The sequence below is a fragment of the Hevea brasiliensis genome, chromosome 4, assembly GCF_030052815.1.
Source record: "Hevea brasiliensis isolate MT/VB/25A 57/8 chromosome 4, ASM3005281v1, whole genome shotgun sequence".
Taxonomy (NCBI): Eukaryota; Viridiplantae; Streptophyta; class Magnoliopsida; order Malpighiales; family Euphorbiaceae; genus Hevea; species Hevea brasiliensis.
In genome coordinates this window covers 11,704,943-11,722,547 of record NC_079496.1, presented here as the reverse complement: position 1 = coordinate 11,722,547, position 17,605 = coordinate 11,704,943, and the positions used below count along the sequence as shown (strand labels likewise).

The 17,605-nt window shown below is 38.8% G+C and overlaps 2 protein-coding genes across 3 annotated transcripts; both read right to left on the bottom strand.

Annotated features, from left to right (window-relative positions):
* Positions 1–8,948: 8,948 nt before the first annotated feature.
* On the bottom strand, positions 8,949–12,472 carry LOC110669967 (syntaxin-52). Of its 2 annotated transcripts, none has more exons than XM_021831866.2 (6): positions 12,319–12,472; positions 11,474–11,696; positions 10,397–10,602; positions 10,201–10,301; positions 10,033–10,077; positions 8,949–9,302 (listed from the first exon to the last, which is right to left on the bottom strand). In XM_021831866.2, the coding sequence occupies exons 2-6, from the start codon at positions 11,689–11,691 to the stop codon at positions 9,171–9,173; spliced, it is 702 nt and encodes a 233-aa protein (XP_021687558.1). In that variant the 5' UTR covers positions 11,692–11,696; positions 12,319–12,472; the 3' UTR covers positions 8,949–9,170. The 2 variants fall into 2 exon arrangements, with proteins under 2 accessions (XP_021687558.1, XP_021687557.1); XM_021831865.2 differs by having other exon boundaries at positions 12,207–12,370.
* Positions 12,473–13,575: 1,103 nt separating this feature from the next.
* Positions 13,576–17,057, bottom strand: LOC110669966 (cell division protein FtsZ homolog 1, chloroplastic). Its single transcript, XM_021831863.2, has 6 exons — positions 16,651–17,057; positions 16,122–16,221; positions 15,751–15,980; positions 15,114–15,281; positions 14,103–14,336; positions 13,576–13,976 (listed from the first exon to the last, which is right to left on the bottom strand). Exons 1-6 carry the CDS (start codon positions 16,900–16,902, stop codon positions 13,707–13,709), a joined length of 1,254 nt encoding a protein of 417 aa, XP_021687555.2. The 5' UTR covers positions 16,903–17,057; the 3' UTR covers positions 13,576–13,706.
* Between the last annotated feature and the right edge of the window lie 548 nt (positions 17,058–17,605).

Below are 17,605 nucleotides of genomic sequence, written 5' to 3'. Positions count from 1 at the left end.
GTGCTCCAAATTACCTTTTTGATGTTATGATGTGAAAATGATGTGGATGTTGCATTTCACTCTACAGGGTGCATTAGATTTAGATAGTTATAGAGATTATGGTTAAAATTGATATTTTACTCTCTGAGTCGAACGCTCACTCCTGTTCATTATTTTTTCAGGCTACAGGAGGATTTTATTTTGGTTAACCTGCTTTTCTCCCTCGCAGGTCAATTATTACTGTCTGTATAAACTTGTTAAATCTTAGAATTTCCGCATGTGTTAGAAATGTTATTTGATTTGGGTCTGTAAACTAAATTATTATCATGTTGGACCTGTAAACGTATAATGATATGCATGTTTGATGGATTGGATGAGGGAGCTGAGCTCCCATTTATTATTATGTTGATGAGTATGTGGAGGGTGAGCTGAGCTCCCCAATTGACTATATATTGTGTTTACAGGTCGGGTGAGTCAAAAACTCCCCGTTGGTAAGTCCATTTTATGGCCGGACTCTGTCCGTTTGTTTTCTTGAAATTAGGCCCAAATGGGCCTTAGAGTTGGGTAAATGAATAGTTAAGGCTTACTACGGGCCTCGGGGGCTTTAGGCTGGCCAGTCTAGTCTTTGGTCCGGCCCATAGGTTGGGTCGTGACAAATGTGGTATCAGAGCTTAGGCTCCAGATTCTTAGGGAATGTTTGTCTAAAGTGTTGGGAAGAGTCTACTAGGAGTCACATGCGAAAAAATAGGGTCCACATTCGTCTTGCATTGTCGTCTTTGCTTCTAGTTTCTGCTTCATATATTGTGTGTAAATATGAGTCTCTAGAGCTGTGTAATGTGCAATTTTGAATTTTGTGGGCTAATGCTGCTGAATTTCAGGAAAATGCGTAGAAGCAGGAGAGCTGCCACTGCACCAGAACCAGATGTGCCCGACGAGGTGTCGGCACAGGATGAGGCGCCTGCCCCGAGGAGGTGGGGTAGGAGGCCTAGAGCTGCTCAAGTAGAGGAGCAGCCACCCCCAGTACAGGATCAGTCCTTTATGGCACAGGGTCCCATGGACCCCATGGCAGCTACTCTAGCTGGTCTGCAGAGAATCATCGACATGATGGCGCAGTATATGGTCCACCCTCCACAGCAGCAGCAGTCCACCGCACCAAGAGAGGAATCTTACAAACAGATCATAAATTTCAAGAAGTTGGTGCCTGGAACTTATGATGTGTCAGACGATGCATATCGGTTTTTAGATTCCTGCAGACAGGCAGGAACAAAATTACAGTTGACTAATAGAAGACTGATAGAGTGTGTGCAGCATATCATGGGGCCTATGCCTAGACAATGGATGAATGACTACGTGTTACCCCGGATGGAGGGATTGACATGGGCTCGGTTGTGGAACTTTTATCAATCGGTTTGTGCGTAAAGCTTCAGAGATCGAAGCGGTGGGCCTTTGAGGCCTTAAGACAGAATGGCAGTGCAGTAGATGAATATGCTCTGCAATTTACGAATTGAGCAGATATGCCCCTCTGGCAGATCTCTAGAGACTATGAAGGTGAAAAGATTCCTAAAGGGGCTTGACAGAGGTATGCGAACACAGCCATGATGTCGATCGATCTTTTGATGTGGTGGTTGATCGAGCGCAGACAGATTGAGATTAGCTATCTTTGTGGATGACAAATGTAGAGTAAAGAAAAACAAAGCAGAGGGTTCTTCAGGTGTTCCCCACATGGGTACTACGGATAGTGGTGGCCAAACTACTTACAGAGGAAGAAGCAGGAATAAGAGGAGTGGTTTTAGACACAAATCCTGAGGGTTCAGACCAGGGTACGGATCCAGCAGTGGTAACAGTTCAGTGCAGCGATTACTGCTCGTTCAGATCCTCTTTGGCACCTTGTGCACAGTGTGGAAGAGGACATTCAGGACCTTGTTTGATGGGTTCAGGAGTATGCTTCAGGTGTGGCCAACCAGGCCACTTTGCTAGGGAATGCCCCGTGTTCAGCGAGCCACAGATGGGGTCACAGGGTTCTGTTGCAAATGTTCCTCGCCAGTTGTATCCGGGTACTTCCAACATGGCAGGCGATCGATTGATGTGCCACAGGCCGAGGACAAGGGCGTGGATTTGGAGGCGGTCGGAGGTAGAAGTCGATGTCGAGTTACGCCACTCGGGGTAGGGTCAAGCTCGAGTTTTCACCTGACCCACCGGGATGCTTAGGCTTCCAATGCGGTTGTGGCGGTATTCTTACAGTGCATTCTTATGAGGCTCGTGTTTTGATAGATCCGGGTGCTACGCACTCATTTGTCTCCCCTGTGTTTGCCATGAGGTTGGGTAGAAACCCTACAACTTTAGAGTGCCCTTTGTCAGTAGCTACCCCACTTAGTGACAACATAGATGTAGATATGGTTTTTCCGGGTAGCCCAGTGGTAGTGGATGGAAAGATCCTCCCAGCAGACTTGGTTCCTCTACCAGTAATGGATTTTGATGTAATCCTGGGGATGGATTGGTTGTCAACTCACTATGCCACTTTAGACTGCAGGAACAAAAAGGTGTATTTCCACATACCTGGTGTGGAAGAGTTTAGCTTTGATGGTGACAGGAGCGTGGCTCCATATAATTTGGTGTCAGCAATTAGTGCTAGAAAAATGTTGACGCGTGGATGCCAAGGGTATTTGGCATTGGTGAGAGATACATCTGTAGAAGGTGTCAGCATGGAAAATGTTCCTGTTGTCAGAGAATTCATGGATGTCTTCCCTAAGGAGCTTCCAGGGTTGCCACCAGGAAGGGAAATAGAGTTTTACATTGATGTTGTGCCGGGTACAAACCCCATATCGATGCCACCTTACAGGATGGCACCAGCAGAATTGAAAGAGCTGAAGGAGCAACTACAGGAGCTTTTGGACAAGGGTTTTATACGTCCGAGCACTTCACCTTGGGGCGCTCCTGTTTTATTTGTGAGAAAGAAGGATGGGTCATTGAGGTTGTGTATCGACTACAGACAGCTGAACAAGGTCACTGTGAAGAACAAGTATCCACTTCCTCGGATCGATGATTTGTTTGATCAGCTCCAAGGAGCTAGATTCTTTTCCAAGATAGACCTGCGATCAGGCTACCATCAGTTGAGAATCAGGAATGAGGACGTGTCCAAAACGGCTTTCAGGATAAGATATGGTCATTATGAGTTCTTGGTGATGTCTTTTGGACTCACTAATGCACCAGCAGCCTTCATGGACTTGATGAACAGGGTGTTCAAGCCATTTTTAGACCGTTTTGTCATCGTATTCATAGATGACATTTTGGTGTACTCTCGAACCGAGGAAGAACACTTGTGGCACTTGAGGATGGTGTTGCAGACGTTGAGGGAGCACCAGCTATATGCCAAATTTTCAAAATGTGAATTTTGGCTAGAAAGCATCTCATTCTTGGGACACGTGGTTTCTAGTGACGACATTCAAGTGGATCCCAAGAAAATTGAAGCTGTAACTGATTGGCTTAGGCCTACAACAGTCACTGAGGTGCGAAGTTTTCTGAGTTTAGCTGGCTACTATAGGCGTTTTGTACAAGATTTCTCCAGGATAGCGGCTCCCCTAACTAAGTTGACCAGGAAGAATGTTCCATTCATTTGGACAGATGACTGTGAGGTGAGTTTTCAGAAGCTTAAGGAGTGTCTAACCACTGCCCCTGGTGTTGACACTACCTGTGAGTGGTGAAGGATACACCGTGTATTGTGACGCCTCCAGAGTTGGCCTAGGGTGTGTTTTGATGCAGAATGGAAAGGTAGTGGCTTATGCTTCAAGGCAGCTGAAGAGGCATGAGCAGAACTACCCCACCCATGATTTGGAAATGGCGGCTGTAGTCTTTGCACTAAAAATCTGGAGACACTACCTGTATGGTGAAGTGTGCGAGATATACACCGACCATAAGAGTTTGAAGTACATCTTCCAGCAGAGGGACTTGAACTTGAGACAGAGGAGATGGATGGAGCTTCTGAAAGACTATGATTGCACCATCGGTACCACCTGAAAAGGCCAATGTTGTGGCGGATGCCTTGGCGAGAAAATCTTCTAGCAGTTTGGCGCACATTTCAGTAGAGAAGAGACCATTGATTCAGGAGGTACATGAGTTGATGGATCAAGGTTTAATCCTAGATCTGTCAGGAGAGGGGGTATTGTTGGCTCATTTTTCAATGAGGCCAGACTTGAGGGACAGAGTTAGAGTTTCCCAGCACAGAGACCAACAATTGATGAAGATCATAGAAAGAGTACAGCAAGGTGAAGGTGGTGAGTTTGGATTTGCCAATGATGGCGCCCTAGTGCAAGGTTCTAGGATATGTGTGCCCGATGTGGACAACCTCAGGAATGAAATCATGCGAGAGGCACACTACACAGATGCAGATGTCCACCTGTGTTCCACCAAGATGTACCATGATGTGAAAGATAGCTACTGGTGGAATGGTATGAAGAGAGACATAGCAGACTTTGTGTCCAAGTGCTTGACTTGTCAGAAGGTGAAGTTTGAACACCAGAGACCGTCAGGGAAGCTGCAAGAGCTCTCTATCCCAGAATGGAAGTGGGAAATGATCACTATGGATTTTGTGACTGGGTTGCCTCGTACCACGCGAGGATATGATTTGATATGGGTAATTGTAGACCGCTTGACCAAATCAGCTCACTTCTTGCCTGTAAAGACTACATACTCTGTGGCACAGTATGCCCGGCTCTACATTCGAGAAATAGTCAGATTGCATGGAGTTCCGGCTTCATTAATATCTGACAGAGGGCCCCAGTTCACTTCTCGATTTTGGAGAAAGTTGCAGGAGGCACTTGGCACACAGTTGAACTTCAGTACGGCTTTCCACCCTCAGACAGATGGACAGTCCGAAAGGACAATCCAAACACTGGAAGACATGCTTCGCATGAGTGTCTTGGATTTTGGAGGTCAATGGGATGAGCAGCTAGCATTGGTGGAGTTTGCCTACAACAACAGTTACCACTCCAGCATAGGGATGGCACCCTATGAGGCATTATATGGAAGAAAGTGTAGGTCTCCTCTGTGTTGGACATAAATGGGGGAAGCGAAGGTGCATGATGTAGACCTAGTGCAGTACACTTCAGAGGTAGTTCCTTTAATCAGGGAACGACTGAGGCGGCTTTCGATGAAGCGAGAAGAGTTATGCGGACCCAGACGGAGGATGTGGAGTTTGCGATGGCGACTATGTATTCTGAAGGTTTCTCCAATGAAGGAGTCATGAGATTTGGAAAGAAGGGCAAGTTGGCACCTCGGTATATTGGACCTTTTGAGGTTACGGATAGAGTTGGAGCGATTTGCCTACGGTTGGAGCTACCACCCAACCTTTCTCACGTTCATCCCGTGTTTCACATCTCCATGCTCAGGAAATACATTCCCGATCCTTCTCATGTACTGCAGCCGGATGTGATAGAGCTAAAAGAGAACTTGACATTTGAGGAGCAACCTGTAGCCATAGTGGACTACCAAGTGAGACAGCTAAGATCCAAACAGATCCCTATGGTTAAGGTTTTGTGGAGGAGTCAGTCAGTGGAAGAGTGCACTGAGTCGAGCAGACATGCGTAGCAAGTACCCTTATATGTTCAATGTATAATCATGTGCTTTATTCTGCCTTGTGTAAAATTCGAGGACGAATTTTCTGTAAGGGGGGAAGAATGTAACACCCCAAAATTTTAAATTTTATGAGCATTTTTGGTATTTTAATTTTATTTAAATTTTAGGAATTTTTTTTTTGAGATTTTTTTCGGATTTTAAAAATCGGGTTCGATTTTTCGAAAATATAAACTTTGATGATTTTTAAAAATTAATTTAAAGACCACGTGGCAAAACTAAAAATATATTTGGAGTCTACGTATTTTTCCGAGTTTTCAAATTTTTTCGAATTTTGGACCTCGTTTTGGTCCGAGATAAAAATTCAAAATTTTGTATTCTGAATCGAACCGGCCGAATCGAACCGGACCGGATCGGACCGGTCAAATCGGACCAGCCTTTTTCCTTCTTCCCTTTTTCTTCCCCGCGCGCGTCGTCCCTCTCCCTTTTCTCTCTCTTTTCTCTCTCCTCCCCACCCCACCAGCCGGCCACCACACCTTGACCCCGGCGCCGCCTAGCCCTCCCGGCCGGTGCCGCGCCCAAATGCCGGAAACGCGCAACGCCCCACGCGCACGCCGCTTCGATTTTCCCGGCCAAATTCGGCCGATCCGGCCACCAATTGGACCGGGTCTTGTGTCCAAAATCATCTACTCGGCGAGAGCTTTCCATAGACACCAAGAACGCCGAAATCCATCAAGCGGATTGTCCGATTTTTGCTCGGGAAGATTTTAGCCCATTTCGACTTTTGGGCTAGGTTTCTCGAAAACCGTGAATCCCACAAGAAAACCGAGGCCACCAGCACGCTCCATTCGTCGAGAGCTTCGCAACGACATAAATTTCGAATTTTTCCGACACCGTTTTTCGGTGGGTCCCACGGAACTTCGCAGTGTTTTTCCGAGCATTTAATGAGCTTAGAAAATTTTGAAAAATTTATGTACTAACCCCCGTGTTATGGGCTTCGTGTAGGTATCGTCGATTAGCGGAAATTCGGACGATTGGCCAAGTTCGCAAATTTGGGCGAACGGACTTCTGGAAAAGTCTCCGAATTGGACCGAGGTTTTGGCTAGCCCCCCATTGTCAGACGTCCCGAGCGCGTTCCCGAAGTCGGAATCGGCAAAGGTAAACCCGAACCTTGCTTTTTCGTAATTTTCTAGTGCTTAAATAGGATTAAAAATCTATAAAATATTCGTGGTAGCTTAGGAAATTACGATTCTTTTTGCAATAGCTTAGTAATATTGCTAAGGACCGCGGGGCAAAGTTTTATAATTTTTAGAGCTTGTTTGGGCAGTTTTTGCAAAAATGATCAATAATAAGGACTAAAATTGAAATTTTGCGTATTGTGATGGATGACTGATTTGATGGGCTCAGGAGGGGCTGTGTGATATGATTGAACTGTGGATATATGGATTGTGAGTATAGAAGTGTGTTTTGAACCCTTTTGCAGGTTGGGTAGGTCCTAGGTATAGGGGAGACTTTGTCGGATTTTCGGCACGACTTAGGACGTAATTGGTTTTTTCTTTGTTTGTATTGGGTCAGAATGTATTAAATAATTGTAATATAATTGTCAGGTGAGCCGGGACAGCCTTCTTCCTCCACCCAGCCGCCTCAGTGACCACCGTCAAGTCTGTGAGTAAAATATTAATTTTAATTGTAATTTCACTATTATTATATGTTTAAGCATGCCCATACATCACTTATATGCATATATTTATGTAGTTAAACCTTAGGCACGAATTATGTTGCATTCATAACTGTGAAAGTGCCATGTATGTTGTTGTGATAATTTGGAGCAGTGTGCGTGCGTTGGCGTGCGTGTGATGTGGTGTGGACTATGGATAGGACGGGTAGACACGGCTTGAGTTCTTCGCTGGGACCCGATCCTTCGGGGTAGTCACGCGGCAGAGTTCTTCAGGACCCCGATTTGGTATTTAAGTGGAAGTCCGAGTGAGTTCTTCACGCACTGTGTTGGATTTAAGAGAGCTGTATAGGGGATCAGCTCCCATATATTATGATTGATGTTACAGGGTGCGTGAGTACTCCAAATTACCTTTTTGATGTTATGATGTGAAAATGATGTGGATGTTGCATTTCACTCTACAGGGTGCATTAGATTTAGATAGTTATAGAGATTATGGTTAAAATTGATATTTTACTCTCTGAGTCGAACGCTCACTCCTATTCAATATTTTTTCAGGCTACAGGAGGATTTTATTTTGGTTAACCTGCTTTTCTCCCTCGCAGGTCAATTATTACTGTCTGTATAAACTTGTTAAATCTTAGAATTTCCGCATATGTTAAAAATGTTATTTGATTTGGGTCTGTAAACTAAATTATTATCATGTTGGACCTGTAAACGTATAATGATATGCATGTTTGATGGATTGGATGAGGGAGCTGAGCTCCCATTTATTATTATGTTGATGAGTATGTGGAGGGTGAGCTGAGCTCCCCAATTGACTATATATTGTGTTTACAGGTCGGGTGAGTCAAAAACTCTCCGTTGGTAAGTCCATTTTATGGCCGGACTCTGTCCGTTTGTTTTCTTGAAATTGGGCCCAAATGGGCCTTAGAGTTGGGTAAATGAATAGTTAAGGCTTACTACGGGCCTCGGGGGCTTTAGGCTGGCCCAGGTCCTAGTGCCGGTCCGGCCCATAGGTTGGGTCGTGACAGTAAAAAACTGATATAATATTTTAAATCAAATTAAATTATCTTATATTTTACTTTATAAAAAACATAAATGCTTCGTTACTTTCACGAAAAATAACTTATATATAAAATGAAAATAATTTTTATGAAAATATTTTTCTTCGCTTATTTATTTTAAATTAATAATATATATTTATATTATATATTTATAAATATTTTTTTATTTTAATAAAATTATTAAAGCTTAAAATTATTTTTCTTAAAAATAATTTAATTTTATTTTTTATTAAAAAATATTTTTGTTAGTAATTTTAAATGCCACAAATATTAAAATATGAAAAAAAAAATTTCAAAAAAATATTTCCCATGAAAATGACAAAACTTAAATATTAAATATTTACATTTTATGTCTGAAAATTGGAGGCAAACATTTAATTCTATTTTACCTGGCATTTCTAATACACCGTTTTGAATCCTAATATCCTACACAGCCATAGTGCTGCTCTAGACTATTGAATTACCATCCAATGGCAAACATGTTTTACAGTTGGCCAATTATCATTTAAATCTTATCTGCCAAGTTCATGATTCTCCATTTTCCTAGTGCCGGTACTAGTTTTCACCCCAAATTTGGTTTACTTCTTCTCAAGCATCAACCCAAATTTGGATAATATGTGTTGCTGCATTTGGAAGATTGACTGAAAGCACAGTATACATTTGGATAAAAAGCAAGGCAGTACCCGCAGATAGACAGATTACCTGATACTTGTAATTTACACAGTTGCATAACAATTCAGCATCTTCACTCACAAAAGCAACAAAAGGAAAAGAGGAAATGCCAATCGCAATGTTCCAAAATGAACCAATAATGAAGGCAATTGCACAACACATCACACAAAAATAGCGAGGAAAATTTGGTAAGTTTGCTATTGGTTGTGTTACAAATATTTTATCAGTAGATATATGACGACAACCAGAATCACAATCCCCACAACAGCTAAGAGCATGCACAAGCAGGAGCAGCCACCCTTTGTACGCTTGTTCAGAATGGCCAGATTCTTCTGCACTCGCTGTTATATAAAGACCAAAAAACAACGTCCAATCCCAATTACATTATGATATAAGATTCAGATGTACAGGGGGCAAAAAAAACAAAAGCATATATATATATATATATATATATATATATATATATATAGATAGATAGATAGAGAGAGAGAGAGAGAGAGAGAGAGAGAATGAAATAGGATAACCAGACCAGTCTGATGCCTCTAGTGATGTGCACTGCAGTATGTAAACTGTTTGCTTTCCAGCAAAGAGGCCAAGACATTGTATAACACATCTTCATAGTTTAAGATTTTTTTTCTCCTTTACAAGTATAGATCTTAAATTATACAATGAACTAAAAACTCAAATACATTCTTGAATATCAAAGCTCCTATCCAAATGGACCCTCAAGTTGCATTCAAATATATAGGGATTCAAAATGACAATAACCATAACTATTAATCTGATTGTTTAAGATTCACACTAACAGCAGCCTAAAAAGAGCGAATGCACTCCTCAATATTCTCCAGATTTGAAAGTTTAGCACTCACAAAGATCAAAATTATCCACTGAGGTTTCAAACAATTCCAAATATTTCTAAAAGAACAATATACCCTTTGCTTTTCCTTCCATCTCTTTTTCTCTCTGTGCGTCAGGGCTTCAGTCCCATTTATGTACTCATCCCTTATTGTGAAAGTAAATAAAAAAGCCAAAAGCACTATGCAGTTATAGAACTCAAGGCAAGAGTATTACCCGTAAGCGGGAGTCAGTAACATCCACATGTTGGTCCAAGTCATCCTGCAAAGTGGGAGACCAAAATCATAATCTTTAGCATGATTCAATTTATAAAGGCCACGTTTTTGGCAGCAATATTCAAATATGTAAGAAAAAATGTAATAACCAAGAACAAAAAAACCGTACAATAAGTCTAGTGTGAAGATCAAGTTCCTCATTGACTGCTAATGCAATATGTTTTGTACTTGTTACTGTCTCCTCCAACTTCTCAAGGCCCTCATCTTGCTCTGCTTCAAAAGCATACAGAATGTAAGAATCCAGTACTGCAAGAAACTGAGCAACATAACAATAAGAGCATCCTCGACAAGTTATAGCAGCTTGCCTTTCATAATTTGCCGTTGAAGACCGACAATGCCATGGTTGTCCAAACCTTCAGTTCTGCGCATGGCATCAGCTGGCTTTATTTCTGGACCAAACAAGCTATCCCTGTTGGCAAAGTTTGACATATTCAACGTGGAAGCCATCTGGTTTACTTTTGTTCTCAAATTTGCAACCATGTCCTTGCGACGATTCATCTCTTTCTCTGATCTGTGTATCACAAAAGGCAGCACTTATAGATTTCAGATAATTACAATAAATAAATATCACTTTTGCCACATTGAGCATTGCATGCATTGTTATTTATTTTGAGCAATACAAAAACTACAATTGTGAATCACAAAACAGCACAGAAAGCAAGAAACAGAAATTCTTCAACATTATGTAAGAAACTTTTCCTTTATCGTAAAGAATATTGTAATGTTCATGTGGAAACTTCTGACGCTGAGAAGAGGAAACATATCATGCAGCCAATCCAAGAAGCAAAATTTGTGCTGCCAACCATAATGAATGAAATATGTGTTATAATATTTATCCTTTATACCCTAAAACCATCACAACACAACACTACCACTCAGGTCATAAATTTCCCCTACCAGTAACCAAAATGGTTAACAATTTTGAATAAAAACTAAGATAAGGAATCACCAAAACAACAGAGGAAGCAAGAAACAAAAGTTAATTAACATTTCAGGATAAGTTCAGGGAGGCTTGACCATGTTCAAAAGATAGAAACATAACAGACTTAAACAAATCACTATTTCCTACATATGCAAAAAAACAGGGCATGAGTTAACAGCCTGCAGCCCAATAGCAGCAGGATTGTAGATCACTAGACATACAGTACAAAATAAGATAACTCAAATCAACTCAAGAATTTGAGGTCAGCTATATAAATTCTCTTTCTCCATCCTAAATGATTTTGTATTAAATCCTAGTCATGTTGTATTACTCTTCTCCAAGTCAGTTTAGGTCATAAAATAAGATGATTAAAATAAAATATGAACAGAGCCAAAGTAAGATGATTAGCATATACAGTACACCAAAATCATGATCTGAGTAGAATGTAGAAGTAATTCACATTTGCTGCTTCCCGGGAAGTTTTGTCAAAAGGGACTGCAAGCTATCAAGCCTCGTCCCTAAAATTGTAATCTTCCTCCTTATAGCAGATGCATGACGCTGTGTTTCGGGCCCTGATGCCGGAAAAGAACTCCTTTCTGCAATCATGCCATTGATATCCTCTGCAAGCTTTGCAGCTTCATTATGTTCCTTCATCCATGGGTCTGTAGATGATGCCATTTTACCTAAATGATAACTTAGCTAATCAACAGATAATCTTAATAAATATCAATTCAAGCTGATTTGGAAAAAAACAAAAATGGAGCTCAATTTCTATAGCACCTTGTCCATTTGCCGTAAAACGTAATTTTATTTCGTTCTCTAATTTCCTCTATGTCCTCAAAGATCTTAAGAATTACAGCTTAAAATGTCACAAATACTAGCGGATCTCAAAATCTTCTCCAATATAAAGCCAAACCATAGTTATCTAAAAATTTCACAACATCAATTTCGACCAAAATTTACAAATTTCCAAAAACTAACCAAATAAGGGGGAAAAAATCAATCGCAAAACCCAAAAATTGAGACCATATCCACCTCTTGATAAGCTTAACAGATAAAATATTAAATAATTCTGTTGCTCATAAAAACGCATAAAAAAAAAAACCTAAAGATTTTGTCGAATTCAGCATAAACACGATCGGATTACAACTTTACAATACAATAATCGAAATTCACAAAATTTATCAACCCACCAGTCAGGAAATGAACCGATCGGATCAATTATGAATTGAGATCGGGTGGCAATTGAAGAGAAAGGAAAGGAAAGGAGAAGAAAACAAGAGAAGGAAACAGCATGGGAATTACCTGTCTCTCCTTTTATTCGTGGCGATGACAATTATGATTTTGGTTGAAAGAGAAAAGGGTATTTTGGATTTAAACCGTGAACAAGACGGTGTCGTATTTAATTATGTGGACTGTGGAGGCATAAGCACGAGACACGGCGTCAACATCAACCGGCGAAAGTCTTCCCGACGCACTCGTCGTTTTGACATAACTCGAAATAAATAAGCTTCGAGAGTTCCATAGTGACGTGGACAAACTTGTCGTCTCCTCAAAACGCACCGTTTACGTTACTCCAATATGTGGATCATATCTTGACTCCTCACTTTACGGGAAGACTATAAATGTTCCAATATTATTGTTACGTTATTAAATATTTTATTTTTATTGTTATTAGGTATCCCATTATTAAGATTTAACAAGTACTCACTTAATGATTTTTTTAATTTTTAAATATTAAAATTATTTATTATTTTTAAATAAAATTAAAAAAGAAATTAAAAAAATATGATGAACAAAATTTATTTAAAATTAAAATTATTATTTTTAATAATTTATTATTAAAAATTAAATAAAATAATATTTTATTTTTTTAAAAAAACTAAACATAAATTAGAAAATTCTATCCTTATTTAATTCAAAAATTAATTTTAAAATTATTTGACAATAATATAAACATTTTAGGTAATACATAATTAAATTTGTGAAAATGAATAAATATTTGTGATTATTAGATTTAATTAAAATTTTATTAGACGGATTTAAGTGATACATAATCAAATTTAAGATAGATTTAAATTTTATATACTAGATACTCATTACTTCGATAGTTTATATAAATAATTAATTATATATAATATATATTTTTGTAATACTTATAAATTTTTATATATTATAGTTAAATAAATAGAATTAAATATTTTATAAAATTATTAAATTTTTAAAGTATAATTATTAATGAAAACATGTTTTATTTAGATTATTAAATGACTTAGATATTTTTTTAATAATAATTAAATTTAAAATAAATTTAGATAATTTATGATAAATTTAAATCAAATATTAGACATTCTAATATTATTAAAAATATTAACCAAATTCAGACAAGTCCACTGGTTTGTATCATTTGAGTATTTAGTAGTTTCATGGGAGACGTGCTTCATAATTTAGAACCTAAATCAGCGCAATTTGAAGTTTTTTTAATATTATTTTTTATCCATAAATTTTTCAGTCATGGCTATAATAACGGACAAATTTGCGTATGCCCATTGATACGCAAGAGACAACAAAACCATCTGATATGGATTTAACTTCACAATCAATACAAAGGTGAATTTGGCGCAGGAGAAAGCATTCTCCCCCATCTCTATCTCCACAAAACAAAAACCGAAAAAAGGGGAGAGAAAAAATAATCAAAAGAAGAGCTTTCTTGGAGATGGTCTAGAAGGAACCGTGGAAGGTGAGGTTGCAGGCTTGAGAGGGAGCGGCACTGCCTTGCCTTCTTGGTTCCCTGCCATTTTGTCTACAAGTTTTGCAGCCCTGGGGTCTGTTAGAAGTGTCTTCTGGAATGACTGGGAGAAACCAGTTGCAATGATGGTCACATGAATCTCTCCATTATAGCGGTCGTCCACAACAGCACCAAATATTATATTTGCAGATGGATCAGCTAAGCTTGTAACAACCTGGAAAGTAATCACATGCATAAATGTTAATAATTTTTCAATAATTTCTAAGGCCTTAGAAAGCGTTTAACGTCAACTTGCTCCTTTTCCAGCCAGAAAGTCTAGAATTGAAAGGTACTAAGGTACCTGGGACACTCTGTTCACTTCCTGCAACGTTATGTCTTTTCCTCCAGTAATGTTATAAACTACTCCAGTAGCTGACTGAATTGATGATCCAATCAGTGGTGCCAAGGTTGCTTGTTCAGCTGCTTCTTCTGCACGATTTTTGCTGGAGGAAACTCCGACTCCAAGCATTGCAGTACCGGAATCTTTCATAACTGCTTTTACATCTGCAAAATCCACATTAACCAATCCAGGTATCTGCATAACAAGGGCATGCTTACATCATATACTAACAAAGTTTATGGTGTAAAATGTAATTAGGGAAAATTTTATGAATGACAATCACAGCCAAATTTCTGCCAAAATTTTATCAAGAAGGTAATTGTCACCTCAAGAGGAAGAGGCTACTCTTCTTAAGCTAAGAAAAAGAAGAAATTGGCCAATTTTGTTTTTTGTGTGTGTGTGTGTGTGGTCTTTTTTTTTTTTTTTTTTTTGGTGGTTTGGGGTTGGGGTTGTGTTGGTTTGGCTGGTATGCCCCTAAACGATTCATGGAAGGAAGGACACCCAAGGGCAATTCAAAGAGAAATTACAGGAATGGAAGCAAGAAAATGAGAACTAATGCATGCTGAAAGGGAGATAAGATGAAAATTAATGCAGAAAACTTGCAGATCAGACTGTGAAGTTTCCAGTTTAATGAAAATAACAACAAGGCTACTAAGGTCTAACTAAGTTCCGAACTAAGCTTCTCATCATTGGACATGTGCCAATTAAGTGTTTAGGAATTAAAACCAACTTTGGCTTGCCTTCTGTAAACATGCTGCCATCATGCTTCATCATAAAATGCAGTTGCATTGTGGGTTGATTTCAAAACTAAGAGCATTCTGCTTAAAATGCAAAATTGTTAAACCTTCACATGTATACCATTGAATGATCATTTATGAAAATCGATGGCAAATGGTTTTAAATTGTCACTAGCAATGTAGCACATTCAAAATCAATTGACCTAAAGTGCACTATTACAGTAAATCCACTCACTGTAATAATATCCGAAATTCCTTGCACTCCTTGGCGTAGAACATCATCAGCAAGAAGGAAGGCATCCTGAAGGGGTGTCTGCTCATCAGCAATATTAAGCAGGCGGTCATTGGGTATCACTATTAGAGTATCAACATTTTTTTGTAATTTTTCAATAGCCTCTAATGCCTGCAAAGATACAAATGCAAGACAAATATTTAACAGACAATAAATATCTAAGCATCTATTAGAAGATATCAAATTACTATAACTTAGAAGCTCAAAAGCTTGTGTTTACGCCACATTTGAGGAAACATATTGCCAATAAACAGAGCTCCATATATAAAATGAAAGCAACTAAGAAGAAGTTCAACCAATTGTCTGAAAAGATATATAAATCATTCAATGTATATCGACAAGCACATATAAGAAATAACAATCTCTAAAGCAGTCTAAGTGGAAGAAGGGAACCATCAATGAGGGGCATGTAACACGGTTCTTCATTTCCAATCTGAAATTGATGTTAATGCCACTCAGTGAGATTGATAGAACTGTGTTGGATTTGGATTGCATTTTAAAGTGGAACAAACACGCCACTATTGCTCCGACCAATGCTGGCAAGCCAATTAGAATGATAACAAGCAAAAGTGACACCTACCTGCAGGGATCTCTTACGGCCCTCAAAACTGAAAGGATAGGTGACCACACCAACAGTCAAATACCCTGCCTCCTTTGATATCTGGGCTACAACTGGTGCAGCACCAGAGCCTGTGCCTCCACCCATACCAGCTGTTATAAAAACAAGATCTGAGCCCTTAAGTGCATTCGCAATGGCTTCTTTTGATTCCTCTGCAGCCTGCTCTCCTAAAAGAGGATTCCCACCAGTGCCTGTAATCAAATCAAAGGGACACAAAAAGAAAGAAGAGTGATACCCCAAGAGAAATAAAAGTGGGTGGGTAAAAATGCTACACCATACCAAGAACATTTAGGAATTGGATTTCCATGTAGACCAAAGGGAGAGAGCCAAACCTAGTCCACGAGTCAAAAGCTCTCCAATTTGAAGTGGGTTCTGAGCAGCAGACTGTAATAGTGCTTGAGAATCGGTGTTTATGGCATAGAAATCAACACCCTAATTTCAAAACCGAGTAGACACAAACATTATCATTCGCAAGACCTTCCATGAAAGTAAACACCAAGTCAATAAGTGCATAAGTTCATGAACTCGATTAGTCTTTCGATCTTCAAGCCATTGGGTTCATTCCCTGTTGGTTTACTCAAATCAAATTTAACTTTGCCAATCATAACTTTTATACGTATATCAATTACCCGATTCAAAATCTGAGTTTCACTAGGAATAAGAAAATGCATGAGAAAATTACAAATGCGGGCATATTTTGAAGCAAGACTAGGGCAAAAATTATAAAACAGTAATCTTTATACGAAAGAACCAACGCACACATTCGTCCAAAAGAGAGGTAACAATGTTTAATCTCAATTTTTTTTTTTTCCTAAACTACGAAAGTCAAGATAGGAAAATGCGAAATTGGAAAGCGAATACCTGCAAACCACTTCCAATCATGCGATTAACGGCATTATTGCCACCGCCACCGACACCCACGACCTTTATCTTCGCAGACTCCATTGGGGCAAATGAGCAGCTTACAGACCCAGAACACGAACCAGAACGGTATCGCTTGGAACTTCGTCCAGTTCTCCGGGAAATAGATAGCTTGTGGGGAATTGGAGTAGACAATGAAGGAGACGATGTATTGGGATTTGATAGTTGAAGTTGAAGATGAAGCGTCGCCATTTTCTTGTATTGTAAAAATTTTTTGAGGCAGAAACAGAAAGAGAACGAGAGGCTTTAGGGTTTTAGAAACATTTCAATCTCAATACCAATTTCATTTCTTGTCATCTTCTCTGGAGCTGCCAGATTTTTGGGAGTTGCATAAATATCGGGTGGGCCTCTCACCCCTGCCCTCTGTTTCTGCATTTGTTCTCGCTATTAAACGGCGCCGTTGCACTAAATGGTTTCCTGTTGCCTGTAGGTTTCCGGATTAATATCTGTTAAAGAACTGAAATCAACAAAATTTTAGTTGAATTCTTCAATATTACAGTTCATTTAATTCTCAATCTTTCTTTTACATTTTGATTTGAATTTCAATTTCTAAAATTAATTTTTGTATTATTACTGTTATAACTATAAATTATATATATAATTAAGGATTAAATATATTATGTAATATATTAATATCATTATAATTAAAAATATAAAATAATTTAATATATTCACTATTAAAATTATCAAGAATAAGAAAAATTAAAATAACGAAAAATAATATTAAATTTTATATAATTCATAATTAATATACATATTATAATATTAATTACAAATGAATATATATAATTATATTAAAAATGTATAATATATCAAAACTTTTAACTCGCGTTTACAGAGTCTCTACTTTGTGTTTATCATTCCTAAACGCTTGCTTGACTGACTTCTCTATATT